General features: G+C 36.5%; 1 protein-coding gene across 4 annotated transcripts in view; it reads right to left on the reverse strand.

Annotated features, from left to right (window-relative positions):
• Sntg1 (syntrophin gamma 1) overlaps positions 1–21,820 on the reverse strand; it is a 357,578-nt gene that overhangs the window by 94,942 nt on the left and 240,816 nt on the right. For all 4 annotated transcript variants that reach the window (XM_057790678.1, XM_057790676.1, XM_057790677.1 and 1 more), the window contains 4 exons: positions 19,328–19,430; positions 18,638–18,720; positions 11,278–11,408; positions 3,542–3,671 (listed from right to left, as the gene is read on the reverse strand). In XM_057790678.1, coding sequence (XP_057646661.1) covers positions 3,542–3,671; positions 11,278–11,408; positions 18,638–18,720; positions 19,328–19,430 — 447 coding nt within the window. The remainder of the gene's footprint in view (positions 1–3,541; positions 3,672–11,277; positions 11,409–18,637; positions 18,721–19,327; positions 19,431–21,820) is intronic.

Raw genomic sequence — 21,820 nt, forward strand, 5'->3', positions numbered from 1 at the left:
AGAAAATTCCTGGGATTTGAGTATTGATATTGCCTCCCACTACTTTCTTGGAAGTTGTATGATTATGGTAGTTTAAGTGGGTCTAACTGGTCCCATAATCTCAAAGGGAGTGGCTCTGTTGGAGTGGTTACAGCCTTGTTAGAAGAAGTATGTATAAAGCTCCTGCTTGACTTCCTGCTCCGACTTCCCTTGTTGATGGATTATTAAATCAAATAAATTCTCAAGTTTCTTGTAGTCAAGTTATTTTATCAGAGCTTCAGAAAGGAAACTAACTAAAAGTTCAGAGGTAGTGCCTGTTTTCTACACGCCATTGTGAAAATATCTCATTGAGGAAATTGTGCCACGAAGCTGGCATCTGTTTCGTTGGGCTCCTTGATGCCAAAAGACTCTGCACCTTTACTTTCTCTTTAACTCAGCACTAGGTTTTCAAGTGTTGTCAGGTGACTTGTGTCCTTCCAACTAAACATTTCTTGCAAGGAACAGATATTCTAAGATCCTTCCTAGGATCTAGGGCACTAACAATCCAAATGTAGCTGTAAGAAAGAAATATTTAAAGCCAGCATTCTGCTCTTTTAAAAGAACACATACAGAACCTTGCTTCCTAAGTAAGGCATTCTCACCATTGCTTCCGTGAGACATAGTCACATTTTCATAAGCCATTGGATCCCTAACACAAGTGGGGTAAAATTGCAATCCTCAGCACTTCAGGTTTATCAGGATGGGCTGGCAGGAAGCAAAGCTTCACTCTTGCTCAAGCCGAAAGTACTTTGGCCAGGCTGATTGGTTCCATTCATGCAGAGCTATATCTTCCTATCTGTATTAGCACCACAGTGGAGCTCAACTTCATGTGTGATCTCACCTCCAGAAGTTTCAAAAAGCATCACACATCAAATACTGGATATAAGAGCTTGCCTTGCATTATTTTAAAGAAGGATACAATATATTTACTAAGATCTTTCTTGAGTCCAAAGCAAATCTGCATTGTTATTCTAGCTGACAGGGGCATTTACTTTAAGACAGAGTTGTGACTTCATCAGTTGGTAAGTTTTGAATATTTTGCCTAACTGATGATTTCAAAGTTCTGAGTTTCCCTGAGGTTTTCATAAATATTTCAGTAAGTTATAAAACAACTGTGGACACAGAAACAAAGGTAAAAGAATAGGTGACCACAAGTATGCTTTATTTTTTAAAAACGAAATAATGCTATCACATTTAACAATGTAACACTACTGTGTGTGTGTGTCAACAAGCCTGTTTGTTCATGTGCACATGTGTGTGCATGTATATAGATACTAGAGTGTAGCTGGAATAATAGAAACCCAGAGACAGATATTGGGGTTCAACCTGAAGATCAGAAAAGCAAAGGAGCCAAGCCACTAGAGAGCTCTTAACTCTAAGAAATCCTCAGACTGAAATGGAGCTAGTTCCTGTAGCATCTGCCATGTGGATATGTTTCTGCAATGATCTTGTGTAGCCCAGGGTGGCCTTGAACTCACAGAGATCCATCTGCCTCTGTCTCCCAAACCCTGGGATTAAAGGTGTGTGACACAACTGCCTGGCTTCTAGTGGCCTAGTTTTACCTTCTGGTCTTCAGGAAAGCTTTATTTATAAAACCTGAATAAAATGTCACTATACTAGAGAGCAACTTCAGATGTTACTTGGCACAGAACTCATGGAGACCATGGCTGCCTGACAAAGTGCCAGCCTTTTAACATTGAGGATCCCACTTCTTCAGCACCTTTTAACTTTCATTTTTAATGAGTCTCACTATGTCTTATGAGATTTCTCTTATGCCTTTTATTTTGGGAAATTTTGTGCGGGATTTGAAAGTTGAAAATGTAAAATACTGCAGCCTCCTTAAAACAATTTAAAAAAAAAATCCCTGCCAGTGCAGAGCCATGGTACCCTCCTAATTGTGCCAAGAACAGGAAAGTTAAGAGATTTACCAGACACACCTGATCCCAAGGATGAAACACTGACGATCCAAGTCTAGAACCTGAGTCATTTAATAAGTGTTGAAAGATCAGAATGGTACCTCATAATGAGGAAAGAATAAAAATCAGGACCTTCCCTTTTGGGAGCATATAAGAACTGGACCATATAGTAAGACTAAGACACAAGAGTACACAGTTAGGGAACAACTAAGCACAAATGGTGCATCATACCCCTTAGAGAATGAAAATTACTCTTAAATTGCAGTGGAGTGTCTGGTCCCCAGAAGTCCTTTTTCCCAAGGGCAGGCATTTGGATAAGGACCGCCATTCCTCAGGGGTTTGAGGAAAGTTCATGCTTGCTCAAAAGGGAGACACCCTTATCTCCCAGCAGAGGAACTTTTGGTCCTTCCAATAACACATGACTGGTGCCTAACTCATCACGGTCAATACCAGATTTCTCAACCCCTGATCTGAAGTCACACCCCAGCTCATAGGCCGCTTCTTATCAATTTAATACTATATGCAACTATATTATTTTAATAGACATGTTGGTAGCCATCCTGATTCACTGATTCACTCTCAGATTGTGTCCGTCTCCTTTTTCTCTTCACCGCCTCCACATATCCTATTTGGGATGTGAACTCCCCACAACCCACCCACTTGAAGCTGGTCTCCATCCATTACTCACCAATAGCATCTTTCTCTCCAGAATATCAACTTGTCAAACCTTGGCAAGCTGTCAAGGCTTCCTGACTAGTGAATGCCCGTGAATGCCAGTGGTTTCACTGTTTCTGTCTCCCCAGTGCTGATTAAAATATGTAGGGCACTAGATTTCTTCATAAGAGATTTGGGGATCAAACCCAAGTCCTCCTGTTTACTCAGAAAGAATTTTATAGAGCTCTCTACTTCTCACTTGTTTATAAATTTCAAACTTTTGGAGGGCTACATTTCTAAAATTAATACCGAGAAAGGATGAAGTATTTCAATGTAATGATAACAAAGACCTGATGACCACAAAACCACACAGGAACTGAAAGAGAAGAAAAGGATTTAGAAAGACAGATTAAGAGGGAAGCTGTTTGTAATGACAGAGACCTGGCTGTCCTGCACAAATTCCTGCATTCCATAATGGCATCCACTCAGTAGCATTGTGCTTGAAGGATTCTAAGGTCGACTTTCAGTATCCTCGTTAACATCTTTCTCCTGAACCTCCTCATTCCCATATTTTCAGCAGCAGTCCTGAAGTCACTGAAGACATATCAATAACAGTTCCTTGAAATTCAGGATCCTATCGCTCTTAGGTAAACATACTCCTTCCATGACAAATTCTGTTTCATGTTTATTTAACACAGTTGCTTATTTCTTTTGGCATAGGAAAACAGTGAGTGCTTTCTCACATGTCTGGGTTCTCATGGTGAGCTGAGATTATACTCTTGTGTTTTAGAAGTGTTCCGAGGAAGTAGAAGGAGGTTCATTCTTATCATGTCTCTAGGCAGATTAAGCAAATTTAAATGCCACCAAATAACCCTATTAATGCTGGAAGACTTGCTCCTGTGACTACTGAAAGTCTTTCTGGCTGTATAATTATTCTTTGAATCAGTACTTACATTATGCTTTGTGAGGTTTGAAATATTAGCTGCTATTGCTTGGAGCCAATCCATGCAGTCTTCAGTAGACAGGCACTGAATAATTCCACTGCAGACTCCATCCACAGCAACAACTTGGAAAGCATTCTGCCTAAAGTTGCATCAGAGCAGAAGAGACCAAACACCTCGTTAATTAGCTGTTTGGAACTCAGTCCTGTACCTAGAAGAGTTCCTTCTTTATACAACTGAACAAACAGCTTCCAGAGTCAAATTTGATTATTTTCTTTATACATATATCTGTTTTTAAATAAAAAAAACAAAAAGATCAAGATATTATGCAATTTCAAATAGTTAGATAACATTCTTAAATTCAGGTAAATGTGGACAAAGCATGTGGAATTGAACAGCCTCAACTCAGGGGCATCTTTTCCCTTTGGCCAAATAGGCAGTCTATAATTCTTTCTCTGATCTTTTGACATGTGTCATTACATTTCCTGACTTACAGTGAAAAGATTGCAAACATAAACAAACATTAAACATTACATTGTAAAACTCGTGCTAATTTCTTGAGTGTTCCTTAGATATAGAGTTAATGGACAGGAATACAGGAAACCACAGCATGAATAGAAGCTCTCAAAGGCTCTGATCCTGAACACTCATCTGTTGTGTAATATGGTGCACTTTAGAAAATTTACAAGGCATATTTAAATCCACCAATGATAGACCCATACAAGTTTCCACAGCTGAGCATTCAAAATAGAATATTAGCTTTATGTACTTTGGGGGAATCTTCAGCTTGTGCCCCATTCCAAACCCCACCCAGATGATCAACTGGGGACTTGGCCCCACTCCTCCCATTCCAAACCTGGCCCCTCAGAAATCTCCCCAGTAACTGCTCAAGATCATGCCTACAGAGTAATTAAGCTATGATCCCTATAGCTGCCAGGTGATTTCACCCCCTCTGTTTCTCTGAGGTCATCAGAGGTGCTTTGTTCATTAAACCTGGACTTTTAATTCAGCCTGAACTGACGTACTTCATCAGCAGGAAAAAAAAAAAAAAGCAAACCACTACTGGGGATCCAATACTTATCATCTTGTGCTGAGCCCAGGTAGAGTAGGTAGAGTTGAGTCTTTCCAGAGACCACGTGGCTATGGGAAGCCATGCTCCCTTCGATCCCGCCTCTGTCACCCCCAGACCAACTTTTGCTAAGTTCCCAAACTAAAATCCTGCTCCCAAACTAAAATCCTATAATCTCTTACACCTGAAAATTGGTGTGCCAAGATGGACCAAATGCATCCACATAAATGGAGGCTGCTCGCTTGTTTCCTGACCACCCAGATCAGAAATAATCACACAGATACTATATTAATTTCAATAGCTTAAGTGTATTTCTAGCTAGCTCTTATATCTTAAATGAACCCATCTGTGATTCACTGCAAGGTTGTGACCTATTAGCAAGGTTCCAGCAAGCTCCTGCGGGTGTGTTTCTCCTTTGGTGACTACATAGTGTCTCTCCCTGACTCCACCTACTTTCTCCCAGCATTCAGTTTAGCTTTCCCAGCCTAGCTCTATTCTGCCCTACCGTAAGCCCAAACAGCCTCTTTATTCATTGACCAATTAAAGCAATGCATATACCGAAGGACTTCCCACATCACTGATAGATTTTCCAGTTTAACAGCTGTCACCCGACCCATACTGGGTTTCCAATACTTATCAATATTCAAATATTCTCTCCAAATACACACCTTTACTGGCTCTATCAGTTTACAACTGAGCATTTGAGGATATTAGGTGTTCCCTAACACAAAGGAAAACCCAGGGAGCATATATCTGGCCCAGAGTCATGAGTAGGCCTGTGTCTATTTAATTTTTCTCTAGACCAGATCCCGTCTCTAATGGAACACTTGATGCCTGATAGGTTTGTTTTCCAAATCACTGTGTATTCACACTGTTTACAGTTTTAGTGATGGTAGTTCTCATACGTGACGCTTCAAACTGAAGACAGATAAGTGCTCAAACATGCATCACTTATTTCCTCTTAAAATATATGTTTATTACTAATAAAGTGATAAAAACATGTTTCATGAAAAAAGTATATTTAAAATTCACCTATATATTAAGTTTAATTCATGTATTTGGCCGACAGCCTATCCTTTAATGGTGCAGCCACCTCTCTAGCCCTGAGCTCTAATTCCAATGCTCCACAGTGAGTAAGGTGTTTACAATATCCAGACCTAAGGCTGGAGAGATGGCTCAGCAATTAAAAGCAAAGACTCCTCATTCAGACCTAAATTCTCTTCTCACCACCCACATGGATGCTGTAAACAGCAGTCCCTGGAGACAGACATCCTCTTCTGAATTTCAGGACGACTAAATATCTACTTGCTGCACAGACATACATGCAGGTTAAACAAACATACACGTTAATATTTTTTTAAATATCCAGACAGAAGCACAATCATCTATGGAAAATGAGATCAAAGTTGAATGTAGCAATGTATACTTTGTTCCACTCTGTGTTTGCCATGACTTTTTCTTTATAAACTATAATAAGAGGACAATAACTAGGTATTTTTAGCTGATCAGTTCTAAAATTTATGTAATCTTATATTTTATATAGTCCTTGATAGAATAAATCTGAGAAACTAATACTTTATACACCAGGCCTAGATATTAACACAAGAGTTTTTATATTCTGTGTAATGAATGTAAGTAATGTACATTTCTAATTATTGAAGTCAATTACTCTTATTTTTATCAATAATTGATTCTAAGTCATAAGTCTTCTTACTTTGTGAGGATTTGGTTAAGAGAAATAAGATAAACAATGATCTTTGTACAATAGAAACAAGAATTTCAGAGGCTGAAGTATACAAAATTATTGTGACTTGATCACTGTCACTATGAGCAGGATACTGGATATAGAATAGGCATAGAAAATCGGTAAAGGCTCTGTGGGACTTCCTGGCAATGAAAAGCTAGTATAGATCCATGGTAAGCATTTGTCTGGTTATCATGGGTAGATAAGCGTGTGGGTCAGCCTATTATTAGGGAAAGTAATATGACTAGAAAAATCTTCTAAGGTACACAGATGGATAAGGACACTTGGACAAATTGATGCAGTTCAATAGCTCCATGATTAAAAATAAATAGTAAGAGACAACAGAACCAAAATTCCTCCAGGGTTTTTGACCTAAAAACAGGACATCTATGGTGGGAAAAGCAAGGGAAAGCCTAAATTTACACAGAAATAAGAAATCCAAAACAAACATAGGGGTGCAAAAGGCACAGTGTATTTTGAGAAAGAATGGTTGCTGGATCTGTTTATAATAAGACCTCATCTATAAGAGCTTGCAAATTATTCCATACATGCCTAGATTGGACAATTAGTTAATCTGGAGTAATTGCAAAGGAAAGAAAGAAACAAAACGAGAGCTCTAGCTCTCAATTAACTATTGTTCTCAAATCACAGGCAGCAGGCCCATTGTCCTCTAGCCCTGATTAGACTTTGGGACTCTTCTTTCAGCTTTTCTATTAAAAGAAAAAAGTTTGCTGACCCTTATAAGAATACATCTCAATTATAGTGTTCGACCCTTGAAATTCACCAACCCAATACCCAGATTTCCCAAGTCCTCCTCCAGCGTCTAAAGATGTGTCGTTCTGACCTCTTTATCCACACATTTTCCATAATCTACAAAATTTAGACCAGGTCTCACAACCTGTGCTGCAGCCAAAACTAGTCTCCTCTCCTTTCACTCTATGCTTGGGCCCATATCCTCCTATTTACCCACAACACAACAGATTCCTCTATGTCATATCCAACCTTTCCATAAAGTCTTATCTGCTCCCACATTCCCACCTTGAAACAGGAATCACATCCTGTACACCCAGCTAAGACCCAAGACCTGACTGTGTCTATCCAAACTACTTCTAACTTTTAGGCTTAGTCTGCTTCCCCATTCTTCTTTCTCCCCAATACTACTTCATCCATAACAAAGTTAAATCAAATAAAGAAAATCCAAATGCCCAGTCTTATCTCCGAAGTACCAACAGTATATTAAGCCTGTATTTTCTGGCCAAAATTGACCAGTCTTATGAAAATGCTTGACAATGAATATTATATAGATGAAGTCTAGGATACAGAAATTAAATCATCATACATCTCTGAAAGTATTCAAGGAGCTTAAAGATAGATTACAAGCAGGGTATGTTTAAATAGACAGAATTATGAAAGCAATAATATGTCTTGAGAACTTTGTGACAAATATCATTAAAATTTTACCAAATGTTGAATAGACAAGGAAAGCCCAAAATGTTCAATGTTCTGAACTTATATAATTTTTCCAGAAAAAGTGAAATCAATGTATTATATTACACTAAACAGCCATGCAAGTGTGAAGTTCAGGTCAAATTAAAACAATAAATGGATATGTGTATTACATTATGCATCAGCCTAAGATAGAGAAAATAAAGAAGTACAAATGACTACCTAAAAATTAAAGAAAAATAAAATAGATTAGTACAGTTAGCTTATTGAGAGAAAGGACTCAAAGAAAAGTCCTTGACCATATGTAGGGCTCACAGTTGTAAACACTAAAAATAATAAATTTAGAAACTACAGAATGGACTAAAGACATAACCAGACGTTTCATCAGAGTAAAATTTTTAGTTGGCAAAAATAATCAAAAGCTGGTCAGCATCACTAGAATGTGCATTATCAGGAGGCATGTCATCACATTTCCTGGGAGGATAAAGCAACTGGCAAGCTCTAAAACCTGTAGTAAGAAGGGACACAGAAAGACTGATGCTAGAAAGATTTATCGCGCTCTTACAAAACTCCCAGCCAATATTTTCCAAAGAAATTACCATCTATCAAATCTCTATGCCACTATTCATACCATTTGTGCTATTTACCAGTTATCATAAAACCTAATGTCTTAAAAATGGTCATTTTTTTAAAAAAAATGATTAAACTACTTTGAAAAGGAAAAAAAGTAGTGGGATATGAAGAGTTGAAAAGGGAAGCTACCAATTCTACTAAGCAATACTGAATCTAATAAGCCTTCATGTTAAATGAGTCCATTAACAAAACGTCATCAAAATGATGAAATAATAGAGATAAGGAATAGATTTGTAATTGCTGAGGCTTACAAACAGCAAAGGTTGTAGGACAAAGGTATTCAAGTGTATCATGAAGGACCACAATGAATTCATAGATAAGGGAAATGTTTAGGGTCTCAATTGCGATTTTACATGAAGGAACATGCACAGGCTACATCATCCCATGTTGTTGAAATTTTACTATTTGTTATTTGGGGGCTCTCCACACAGCTCCCAAATAAATACATGGAGGCTAATCCTTAGTTATGAATGCCCCACCATAGCTTGGCTTGTTTCCAGTCAGCCTTTCTTAACTTAAATTATCCCATCTACCTTTAGCCTCTAGGCTTTTACCTGACTCTATTCTCTATACCTTTCCTTACTTTTTACTCCTGGGTTAGCTTCTTGTTATTTTTCTATTTTCTCTGTCTAAGCCCTGCCTATCCTCTCTCCTGCATAGTTACTGTCCATCCAGCTCTTTATTAGATCAATCAATTGTTTTAGATAGGCAAAGCAGCACAACTTCACAGAGTTAAACCAGTGCAATATAAAAGAATGAAACACATTTTAGCATCATTAAACAAACATTACTCCGCATAAATGAGTGTAATACATCTTAAACCAAATTTCACAACGACCTCATAGAGGTAAGACACTCACCCAAAGTAATAATGGAATGCAGATGTTATCAATGCCAATTTTCTGGCTATGAAATCACACTACAATTTTGAAAGCTGTTGTATTATAAAAATGGTTAAAGGTACAACAGATCTTATTTATCACTTCTTCCACCTGAATGTTACTCCACAATCACTTCAAAACAGAAATGGTGTAATCATAAAAATAGCATTTCATGTAAAAAAAACATCAGACTAGTAGATATAACACAAAATATATCATTACCTAAATTCAAAGAAACTACTATATTAAATAATCTAGTTATAGTATTACTTTTTTAAATTTGGAATAAAAACAAAAAATGAAGAAAAATTTCAAACATATGCTACCATGGAGAGATTTTTTAGAAACTAGGAATTATTGAAGGAAGGGAGAAATATACAGGCACTTACTCATCAATACCAATCTCCTGTCATATAGATAAACATTTGAACAAAGAAAACATAGTGTAATTTTCAAAAAATAAGCATAGATATAGAAATTTTAAATCTTTGCGTATCCTATAGATTAAAATTAAATACAGAGAGCAAATTCAGACAACTAAAAGTAAAAATACATATATTTATCATCAAAATGGACTCTAACTCAGCCATTGCATTTCTTATAATTCATAAGAAATTATCATTCATAATGCTGAGGATCAAAATTCCTCATAAATGGATAAGCTCAAACTGAAATATGTAGAACTTTGCAACAAAATGATGATGCCGGTGCTTTTATAAAAACAGGGGAGACATTTCCCCAAATAATATGCAATTGGAGAAAAACTTGCTTTCAACAAATATCACAGGTTTAAAATTATCCATGATAAAATCACAAAAAAAGCCAAAATCAAAACAACAATTCAACTTCTTAACTCCTTCAAAATTTTTAAGTACATTCTCATGTAGCCCATGGTTTAAAAATATTTAGTACATGAGAAGAGATGGTTATCAACCCAAGTGAATTTTAAAGGCTGTATACTTCTGGGGTCCCCTTTCTCAACTGAAGACCTTGACCACAAGCAGTCAGCAAGAGGAGACCAGGAAAGGCTAATCATTGGTTATAGAGGGACCTTGGAGTTGAGTGGCGAGAAGATAATTGTTTCCTTGAGGTTCCTTATCTTACCCATCCCTAGCAGGGTCTTGAACATGCCTCCCACACTGGAAAGCTATAAGTTACAGAAGTCACACATCTGAGCTCAAGGACACAAGAAAGTAAAAACCAACCAAAGGACCATTTTGGAGCCTGACTGACCTAGTGAGCAGCTGCCAGCTGTGTGTCTGAGCTGATCAAGAAGCTTTGGTGGAAACAGACAGAAATCCCTTCTTTCCAGAGAGGTTTCTCAGTCCCTGAGACATCTATCTATCTCAAAAAAAAAATGATGATGATGATGATAATAAACATCAGGCACAATATCAAACCAAGGGACTCAGGAAGCAGAACAACAAGAAAAATCAAGAAAAAATGCAGAAACTTTTAATTTAAATTCTATGGAAAGAAGGGATGGACACAACCCACAAATCTGCTACTGAAAAACAATTCATTCCACATCCCTAGCAATACTGAGCATGATAAAAAAAGATGAAAAGCAAACTCATATATACTAATTTACAAAACTGTTAACATGAGAATGGTAAATAGTTAACTTCAAAGGTCTCAGATGTTACTCAATACCCTCAGTTAGATTCCTAGCACCACTCAAAAGAATAAATGTATAAGCAATATGAGTATTTTGAAAATAAAACAGCTTATTAAAATTAACTCAAGAAATATTAAGCCCAATATATTATAGTAATATATATATATATCAGATCCACTGCAATCATTTATGACAGAAACAGGGCTTCTACTGCCTTGGGTTCAATATTTACCATGGTCTACAATGGGAGAAAATTCCTGTACAACACGCTAAAATAAGAATGACATGGCACATTATGCTGAAAGTTTGAGCATTGACCCTTTTCAATCAGAGATTAGAACCTGTAAACAGACTCACCGACTCAGGTCAGTCCCCGGCAGGTACTGGGAGAAGCGGGCATGCAGTAGAGGAATGAGCCTGAGGTCACACCACCGCTTCTCCCACCGCAAGCCTGGAGATGTGGGCCACGAAGAGCAGGAAAGTGTATCCTGAAAAAAGAGACACGTTCAGAAGGTCTGTGCTTCCATGTGTTCCCAGACTTATCACTGGGGGATGTTATTTTTTTCAATTGTTTTCAATAGTTTGATAATCCCCCACTCTTGGGCCCAGAATTCTACTTCAAAATGTCATTGTTAACAGAGCCCTGTAAGAAGGCTAGGAAAGACCAAGCAAATACCTGAAAATTATGGGTGAAGAGGAAGAAAACTTGGAACAGTGACAGAGTATAATCTGTTCAAGAATGGCAGAAACTGGAAAAATTACTACCACGGGGAAGCAGCAAAACCTCTTGGAAGATGAAATCATTTGTTCAATTGGCCAAGAGTTTTGAGTGCCTGCAAGTGTCCAAACATCGTCATGTTTACAAATATCTTATAAATGCCAATGTGTAAACACACACTGAACATATTCATTATGAATCTCGAAAATATTTCTGAATTAATGAACACTCCTGTAAGTGAATCTATAACACCCTGCTCTAGGAAGTCTTGAACACTGTTATCATTTAGTTTCAAAAAGTTTAGGTCCTTTTACATCACTTTCATGTCATATCAAGGATATAATTATTCCTTTAATATTATGTGTGTTTAATATTATATCTGGTTTTGTTGGGGGATTTTTAAAATACCTTTTTATTAATTTTTGAGATTATATTTATATAATTTTCACTTTTCTTTAATTCCCTTCAAAATCTCCTGTGTACTCCTCATCTTTGTCTTATTCAATTCATGCCATCTTTTTCTTTATTACATTGTGTTTGTGTATTCTTAAATACATACATGCAATCTGCTCAGTTCATCTAATCTTTCTAGAGTGCATATGTTCTCAGGAATGACCGCTTGATATTGTATAACCAATAGACCTTTCTGGTATCATTAAATATAGAACTCAGAAAGGAAAGGATGTTTTCTGATCAGATACAGCTCATGTCTTTTAAGTCTTGTTTCAGAGGTGCACGGTGTCTTCAGTAAGAAGGACTTATATTTAATCTTCGGAAGGCAAGTAGAGGAAACAACAGCAGTCTGTATTGTTTTAGAATTCACTTGGCACCCCCATATTAACAACTCAAATTGTGGCAATAAGCTTTCAAGGAAGGAAAGAAACCAATAGTCACTCCTATACAGCTGTGACACCTACTAACTACAATAATGAACAGAATGGAAAGCTACCCCTAAGGGTGCAATTGTGGAACTCACATCTTGATTATAATCATAAGCTGCCTAATAGAATTTAAGGTCCAATTATAAGAAAATCACACCTAGTACTTGAAATCTAGCCAAAACTTGGAGCTAGTAAGGCCATAGATCTAAGAGGAGAACATAATGTATTCACTGCATTAAATGAGCACAATTCTTAGCTGCATTCTAACTGCTTCTCCTTATACTCATAAGCAAGCACCACTCTCAATCTTTGCAAAGAATCTTCTTGCAGGAAAATTCACTACAGACAACAACAACTGCCCCAAATATAGACAAAACATAATCTTGGGATGCCCAATTCCAGTGCATACAACTCTTCCACCTAAAGATTGGAGTCGATCTAAAAAGATGGGGTAAGATTGCAAGAGCAAAAATATCTGGGAATCTGCATATTGCGTCTTCTAGAAATGATATGGAGCCTTCACCAATGAGATTGGGAATATAGCTGCCTAGTCATGACCTGAACCATGACAGTACCAACAGATATGCTAATGTCAGAGAGGAATATCTTCCAGTACCTAATCACAGAAAAAAGAAGTAGATATAACTAAGAAATTCTTAAAGTGGGATACTTAATATGCCCTAGGGATGAGCTACTTATTTGGTTTGCTAGTATCCAGTAGTCAGCCCTGAAATTATAATTATACATGTAGCACTAAACATTCTCATGAGGTTGAATATATACATTTATGCATTTCTTTCTGTCTCTCTTTGTGTCTTTCTGTGTGTCTGTGTGTCTGTCTGTCTCTCTGTGTTTGTGAGGGGACAAGGGTTGTCATGGGAAAGATTGGAGTGAGTAAAGGGAAGAGGAAAAACTATGCAATTATATTTTATCTAAAAAAAAATCAGTAAGTGGCCAAGCTATTTATAAGTATGAGGTTTATAGGAAAAGCACTTCTACAGTCTCACAATAATACTGCTCACATGCTGTTTGTTATTATCATCTATACCATTATATCTGGTTCATTAAGTACTTTGTAATGTTTTTTTTCAAGATAAAGATATGCTCATGCTACTGAGTGAATACAAGACTATGTTCAGCAGCAGCAATGAATCATTTTATTTAAAGGAGAAACATGGGGAAGCCTCCATACTTTGAAGCATAGTCTAGGCAGATAAACAAAGCTTCCCGATTAATCAGGACCTTCCATCTGCTGTCCTCCTGCCAGATTTCAGGGTTGCTGAGCCAAGTAACGGGAATGATTATTTATGTTGTATGTCATGGTAGTCAATCACTCATCAGGAGAAGATTCTATGGAGATGGGCATCTATAAGAAATTCATTTGCTAAGTCATCCAACCTCTGACAGCCAGGGATGATTGATTCATTACAACTAACTCCTCGTTGATTCCACAATAAAAACACCTATCACAACACATCTCACACTTTTAAGCAGATACGAAATAATAAAAAGAATAGTTCAGATTATTTTGTTGGTTATTTGATACATTAGCAATTTATTTGGTAGATTATTAACAGTGATTTTTCATATTCTGTGAATATGAATTCCTCCATTTGGTTATCATTTTCTATGAATACATAAGAGAATATATGAAAGAATATTAAAGGATTGGGGCAATGTGATATCAAGGACAATGACAGCCATAAGTGGGTATGATATTTACATAACACTGTTAGGAGAAATAGATCTGAAAATATATTTTCATTGCATTTAATACCTTCATAAATTAATATGGAAAAGGTCATTTTTTCATTTTATACTTTTTTGAAAATTTATAAAATATACCCAACTTCAACTTTTAGAATAATTTAGCCTGATATAAATGCTACTATAAATCATATTCACAGCTGAATATTTAACACCATTAAAAATAATTCTTATTTTGATTATGAAGATAAGATACAGATTTCAGGCTTCTTTTGCAAACAGTTATTTATGGTAACATACATTGTGGCCTACAACAATAATTAAATGGTTTTGAGAAGTGTATTTTTCAGACTTACTCAACAATGTCAAGAATATTGTTATTTTCAAATATTAACCAGGTGTATGGAAGACGTAGCATACTTCATGCTTTACAACAGAATCTCTAACACTTGATACACATCACACAATGGCTTTGAAAACAACAAAATTGCCAAAAAAAGAATTGCATGTGGAATAAAATGCCAGTCCAAATATTTTATTAAAATAAGCTGGCATAGAAAGCTGACTCCAGGTGTAAAGATAAGGAATGTGTTTTCAAAGTGTATTATCTGACTATCTGAGTGTCATTTTCCATTGATTTGGAAGGAATTTCTTAACTTCACCTCCAGAAAAAAAAATAATAAGGAACAGGATTTGGCTCAGGCAACTCAGCTTCAGTAATAGAAGGGATATTTGTGTACTTGAAATCATTGACATTTTGTCCATGTAGAAGTAGTCATTAAAAATCGAAATTTTATATTTAAGGCTTGATTTCTCCTGGTTTTTAAAGTGCTTTTCTAAAATAAAGAAATGATAGTTCAGCAAAACAATATCCAATTGTTCAAAATTTGATTAAAAATCATAGATATTGGGTCTGGGTGGTGGTGGCATATGCCTTTATCCCAGCACTTGGGAGGCAGATGCAGGAGGATCTTTGTGAGTTCAAGGCTAACCTGGTCTACAAGAGCTAATTCCATGGCAGCTAGGACTGTAGAAACCCTGTTTTGAAAAATCAAAACCAAAAAATCATAGGCGTTCAAAATGCAGTTCCATACAATTTCTTTGTTATTAAACAATAGTTAAGATAATTGTCAATCTGTGAGTAGGGAGAGTTTCTAGCATTGAAGCTTACCCACAGCATGGAAGGGAAATTGATTTGAACCAACTGCACTCAGGTCAGAAGACAGACCAGCAGATGCACCAAGAGGAGCAGAGCTACCTTTGCTTTATAGTCTCTCCAGCTTTCAGATCTCAACTACATCCATGTTCAGAGTCTTAACACCTCCCTAGTTCTTTCGTTCTTTATATTAAAGGGGTTTAACATTCCGGAGGCCAGAAACCACAATTAAGTACTTCCTGTAACACCCCATTAAGTGCCTCTATAGATTTCAGCAAGACTTCATTTGATGGAAATACACCAATATTTCCTCATTATAATATGTTTTGCTTGAATTTGTATGTTGATTCTTCTTTATATCACCATTATAGACTTTTATTACACTAAAATACATCTATCAATGTAACAATATATTTCAACATTAATGATAAAAATAATAATACATTATGAATGAACCTATGGTAGCTTGGAATATATATGTCTTGTTGTATTTAGAATTCTATACAACTGTCTATGATGAAAATAGTGAGGTTGCAGATTTAGTAATAATATGTAATTATTACTATGTAATTGCTATGTTCTAATTACAGGTTTCTAAAGAATGATAGTGCTATTTCTATATAAAACAATGCAATGAGTAGCAAACAAACCATAACGATTCCTTCTCTTAAGCCTTTCATCCTGACTTCTCTGCTTCCCATTACTGCAGAGGATATAAAGGACTTCAGACAAAATTTACATGTGCACCCACATACTGAGACAATGGGGATGATCTTTCGGGAACTCACCAAGGCCAGCTGGCCTGGGTCTGATAAAGCATGGGATAAAACCGGACTCGCTGAACATAGCGGACAATGAGGACTGCTGAGAAGTCAAGAACAATGGCACTGGGTTTTGATCCTACTGCACGTACTGGCTTTGTGGGAGCCTAGGCAGTTTGGATGCTCACCTTATTAGACCTGGATGGAGGTGGGGGGTCCTTGGACTTCCCACAGGGCAGGGAACCCTGATTGCTCTTAGGGCTGATGAGGGAGGGGGACTTGATTGGGGGAGGGGGAAGGAAATGGGAGGTGGTGACAGGGGGGAGGCAGAAATCTTTAATAAATAAATAAAAATTAAAAAAAAAAACAGAAAAAAAAAGAACATGAACAAACACCTTTCTCCAGGGCTGAAGTAGATGAGGTGGGTTTTCTGTCTTCTGAACATGACTAATGGGGAATCTCAGAGGAAACCTGGAAGACGGGAGGAAGCATAGGCTTTGTAGCCAACATCTTGTCAAATATTTGTTCCATCTCCTCTACTGATCATCTAGAGAAGGTCATTCTTGTTCCTTCCCCTACTCAAATCACATAGAATACCTGAACTCACTTCAGGGGCCCATGACTCTCAGGGAAACACTTGAAAGGAGCGATCGGCTATGAAAGGACACAGCTGTTCACATCACCAGCATAGGCACAATAATTGAGGATAATGGGCAAAAAGGAAACAATGGTGAGCAACAATTTATAAATGTGTGTGTGTGCATGTGTGTGTGCGTGTGTGCATGTGTGTGCGTGTGTGTATGTGTTAACAAATGGGGCCAGGGAAACTCAGTGTAATATCCCTTATTACTTGCCTAACATACAAAAAGCCCTGGTCCAACCAAGTAACACAGACAGACAGAAAGACAGACAGACAGACACACACACACATGTTGATCGGACAATGCAAGACATTTGTTGTTTATATTGATTAGATCACTGCTTCTCTGTGCGTAACTTTTTTGCTCACTTGAAAACCTGGTAACATTAGAAGATCAGTATTTTGGGTTTTATCGGGTCTCACACAACATGAAAAGTATATTTTTTCTCATATATGACATCTGGGTGAGAAAAGAAAAAAGATAGAAGATTATAAATATATAATAATAAAAATCAGTGGAGAACAGGATAATAAAATGTTATAGAGTCCCAGATAGATAGAGAGAGAGAGAGAGAGAGAGAGAGAGAGAGAGAGAGAGAGAGAGAGAGAGAGAGAGAGAGATACGTGTGTGTGTATGTGACCATGGAATGTCATATACATGTATGGAAACATTATAATGAAACTCCTTATTGTTGACAAATAATATATAGTGATAAAAAACTGGAAAATATTTTTTTTTTTTTTTTGGATTTTCGAGACAGGGTTTCTCCGTAGCTTTTTGGTTCCTGTCCTGGAACTAGCTCTTGTAGACCAGGCTGGCCTCGAACTCACAGAGATCCGCCTGCCTCTGCCTCCCGAGTGCTGGGATTAAAGGCGTGCGCCACCACCACCCGGCCTGGAAAATATTTTCTTTCATGCTATATTACAAGTTATAAAAATGTTTCTCATTACAAAATAAATGAATAAATAAATATGGTAAGTAACCTGGAAAAGCTATGTCATCTAGCTATGGAATAAGGTCAGTATAATCAGGAACAACAAAATTTGTTTGGACTTGCAAATTTTCAGAAGCTGTCTTTTGAAATAAAATTCCTTAATTAAATGAACGTTTTTTAATATTGGATGAATAGTACTTTATTGAAGATAAGAAAAATTAATATATACTGAAGGTCGGCAAGGCTAGTTCATATTTAAATCTACATGTAATCAGAGTGACTAGTTTTCTTTTCTTTATAACATGTGTTTTGAACACTAAAATAAGAAATTTCAGAAGTATTTAATAAAGAGAGCTAATTTATTCAAAAACAAATGTGAAAAATTCACCACTAAAAATTTAATTAAATTCAATAAAACTAGAGTGCTAAATGCATGTTTTATTGAACGCACAGTTTGATATTCGATGTTCCTTATCATAATTTATATGCTAAAATTTTCTCTACTTGTAGTAGTTTCATGATATGGTTAAAGATCATAAAAAATAACAAATGATGGAAATATTTACCTAACTGGTATCAAAATAAAGGTCAAAAATCCTGTCAAATCATGTAGTTCCTGAAACTCTATATGGCATCCAAATCTCTGAAATAATATATGATTCTATTACTCTTCTTGTCCTAGTCAAGTCTTCAGCACTTCCAGAGGATTAATAAGGCACAGCTGATTTAAAAATGTCATACACAAAAAACCTGGCTGTTTGTTTTTCCTTCTGGCTCATCTTATCACTTAAATCTTAGTGATGTCACCAAGAAGTACAGCTTTTTCAGAAAAAAATAATGGTGTTAACAAACCACAAATACAGGTATATTCTGCTCTTAGGCCATCCTTATTAGTCTCAACTGTATCCAGCTATCTTACTGTATTGTTTGGATGGTAGTTGAGATGCAAGCCACTGTCACAAAGAGGAGAGGAGGTACCACTGCTTTGGTCACTTGGAGCACCTGCAAGAGACAAAAACATAACATCTTACAGGTTACAATGTCATGCTGTTCCAAAACGACTGTGTATAATTATTTTCAATAATAATACAAAATTGGGAAATGAAACACAAAGAAATTTGACTTACACCAATGCCAGAACTTGGCAAGTGACCATAGGTGTGTGTGGGGGGGGGGGTAAGCGGGAGAAAGAGGGATAGAGGGAGAGAGGGAGAGAAAGAAAAACCTCAACAAGAAGAAAAAATTGTTTTAAATAATGTAAAAATGTTCTGAAAATGCATTTATTCCAAAGAAATAAGAATGCTAAGAAGCAGATAGAGCACAGTAAAATGCTGGGTGTAATGAAAATGCAGGGAATAGCAGTGTGGGTAATTTCATTATTACCAGAAAGCAGAGGTGTGAATATTTTCAACATACAGAAATTATAAACTTTTGTCTTGCAAGAGAAGCTAATTCCACATGATTTGGTGAGTACATGCAATGTGCATGTCCATGTATTAATATATCACATTGTACTCTATGAGAAAATGCCAACTACTGGTCGGAAAGAAGAGGGGGAAGAGAGCAAATGCAGTGCTGTGATTCCTCACTCCACTCTACAAATGCTTACATGCGCAGTCTTCATTCAGGGGGAGCTTGAGGAAAGCAGGCGCCCTTTTTAAAAATGACACCGTCAGCGTCACTTCCTCCCCAGCGTTCCGGAGCACCTGAACCTGCAAACAGAAAAGATGAAAAGAATGTAACCATCCTTAGTTACACAATTCCTTGTAATTATCAGTCCTGGGCAATATTGACTGTTTTCCCACCTCTTGGTTCTCCCTTGTTACCAGAAACACTGTGAAAGATAAAAGGTGAATGAAAAAAATCTAAGGATGTCTAAAAACTTTACATAGGAATCTACTACTTTATAATTCATTTAAAATGACTTTACACAGAGTTAGTATACATCATAAATTGATACTGCTGTTCCCAAAAGCTATAGATTATTAAATAAAAGATCTAATGAAAGGTATGAGACACCTCTGTAGGAGTACTTAGTCAAGATGGTCCAATAGCCACACACATCGAAAAAATAAAATAAAATAAAACTATATAGGTTATAGCCATTTCATTGTTTACTACCTATAACAATGTGGTAAGAATCTGATCCTGAAGACACTAGAAATATTGGCTGTAGAATTCAAAGATATCATTCTGGACCTGAGCTAGAAGACTTCCTCTCTGCTGGCTAGAGTTCAATGTTGTTGGATTGGCTGTACGGCAGTTGTGCGGAAAAATCAGCAACAGTGCTATATTTTTAATGTTATAATACCAACTCTCAAAGAAAGATTGATTCCTGGCTCAATAATGGCACAACTGTCATAGAAGTAACCATGTGATTTTTGTTGTTCCTAAGCCCTGCTCAGTAGTTCATGCTAATTGCTGTTTACCTCATCAAAGGCCCATAGCAGAGGGCTATTGGTACTAAGAATGAATCTGTGTAGAAATTTATTTTGCTTAATTGACATGATATCAACATGTCCCTTAAATGTTTGTTTACAACCCCAGACTATGTTCTCACCCTTGATCAGAGAAGCTTCTCTTTGCAACACATACAGGTTAATATAAACACTCCTAGCTAGTTAAGATGCTGAGAATTTTCGTTGTTCAGCAATACATGGGTATCCACATCACTCTCTCTAAGGCTAAGGGAACATTGCAAAAGAGAATATAGAAAGAATGTAAGGGTAGAATAATAGTGTGTTTGACCTTAAAATATTGCCCTATTGGCTGAGGTACTTATCACTGAATATATACCATAATCTGTATAGGACTTGCATCTGACTGAGACTATCAACATTCAGTCATAGATCCGGAAAAGGCTCATGGTTCCCCAGAAAAACTAACTGATGGAAGAGAAGTAGTTGTGTCAGTGATACAGTCACTTGTGAGTTATTCAGACTCCAGTAGATAGCTTGACACCCATGCCCACACTGATGGCTCTGGTTAAACTCAGTGGAACACAAAGTAAAAACACAAACAAAACCGAAAATATTTTAACATATATTCTCATTAGCTTGTCAACTTTACACAGTCATCTGATAGAAAAGTAATCAAGGAATCACCTCCATCTGACTGTCCTAGAAGCATGTTTATGGGGATATTTTCTTGATTATGTGTTAATGTTGAAGAACTTAGCCCACTGTGGGCAGGTAAGTTCTTGTTTTTGTTTTTGTTTTTTTTTGTTTGTTTTTTGTTTTTGTTTTTGTTTTTATTTCAAATCTTCTTTTTTTATGTAAGTTCTTGTTTGTATAAGAATTAAGATGGAAAAAAAACACATGGGAAACCAGCAAGGAAGCAGGGTTCTTCCATAGTCTCTGCCTTAGTTTGTGCCTTAAATTCCTCCCCAGAATTCTCACTTTGACTTGTAAGTGCAGTCAAATAAAACCTTTCCTTCTCAAGTTGCTTTCATTGTTTGGTTTATCCACACTACCAGGGGAGAAAACATTTCCCATGTGACTGGTAACTTGGTAACTTGGAGAAAGAGGGTGAAAGTCAACAACAATGGGGAAATGAAAAGACAGGATGTGGGTATATATAAAATTGTCAAAGAATAAATTAATGTAATATAAAAAATTGGCAATGCCCACCTAAACAATAGTTTGCCAGGCTTGGGTTTGCCCTTTTGTTACAGAAGTTAAAACTTTGAAATTTTGAAATATATTTTTCATCTTTGCTCAAAAAATAAGACTATACATAAGAATTTAATGAAAGCCAGCAGTCAAGAAGAGATTCAGTCATTAATATGTTACCTCAGACTTCACCATATAATTGGCGACTGACACAAATTCACAGATGGAAACTCTTAAGGGTACCAATTAAGTCTAAGTAACAAATACTGCAAAAATCTTGTTTATTTCAATTTTTATAAAATTAGACACCATGGGCATCATCAATTCTGACCATTTAGTCTTGGCAATGGAATTTCACAATTTGAAAATATTAAAATTAAATAATTTCACAGATGGCTTTCCTTGATTGGGATTAATTCAAAGGGAAAATGACCACAGTGGTTCAAATTCAGAAGAAGATATTAATCAATTACTGCTCAAAATCTATTTCT

This window comes from Chionomys nivalis, chromosome 16 (assembly GCF_950005125.1).
Source record: "Chionomys nivalis chromosome 16, mChiNiv1.1, whole genome shotgun sequence".
Classification (NCBI taxonomy): domain Eukaryota; kingdom Metazoa; phylum Chordata; class Mammalia; order Rodentia; family Cricetidae; genus Chionomys; species Chionomys nivalis.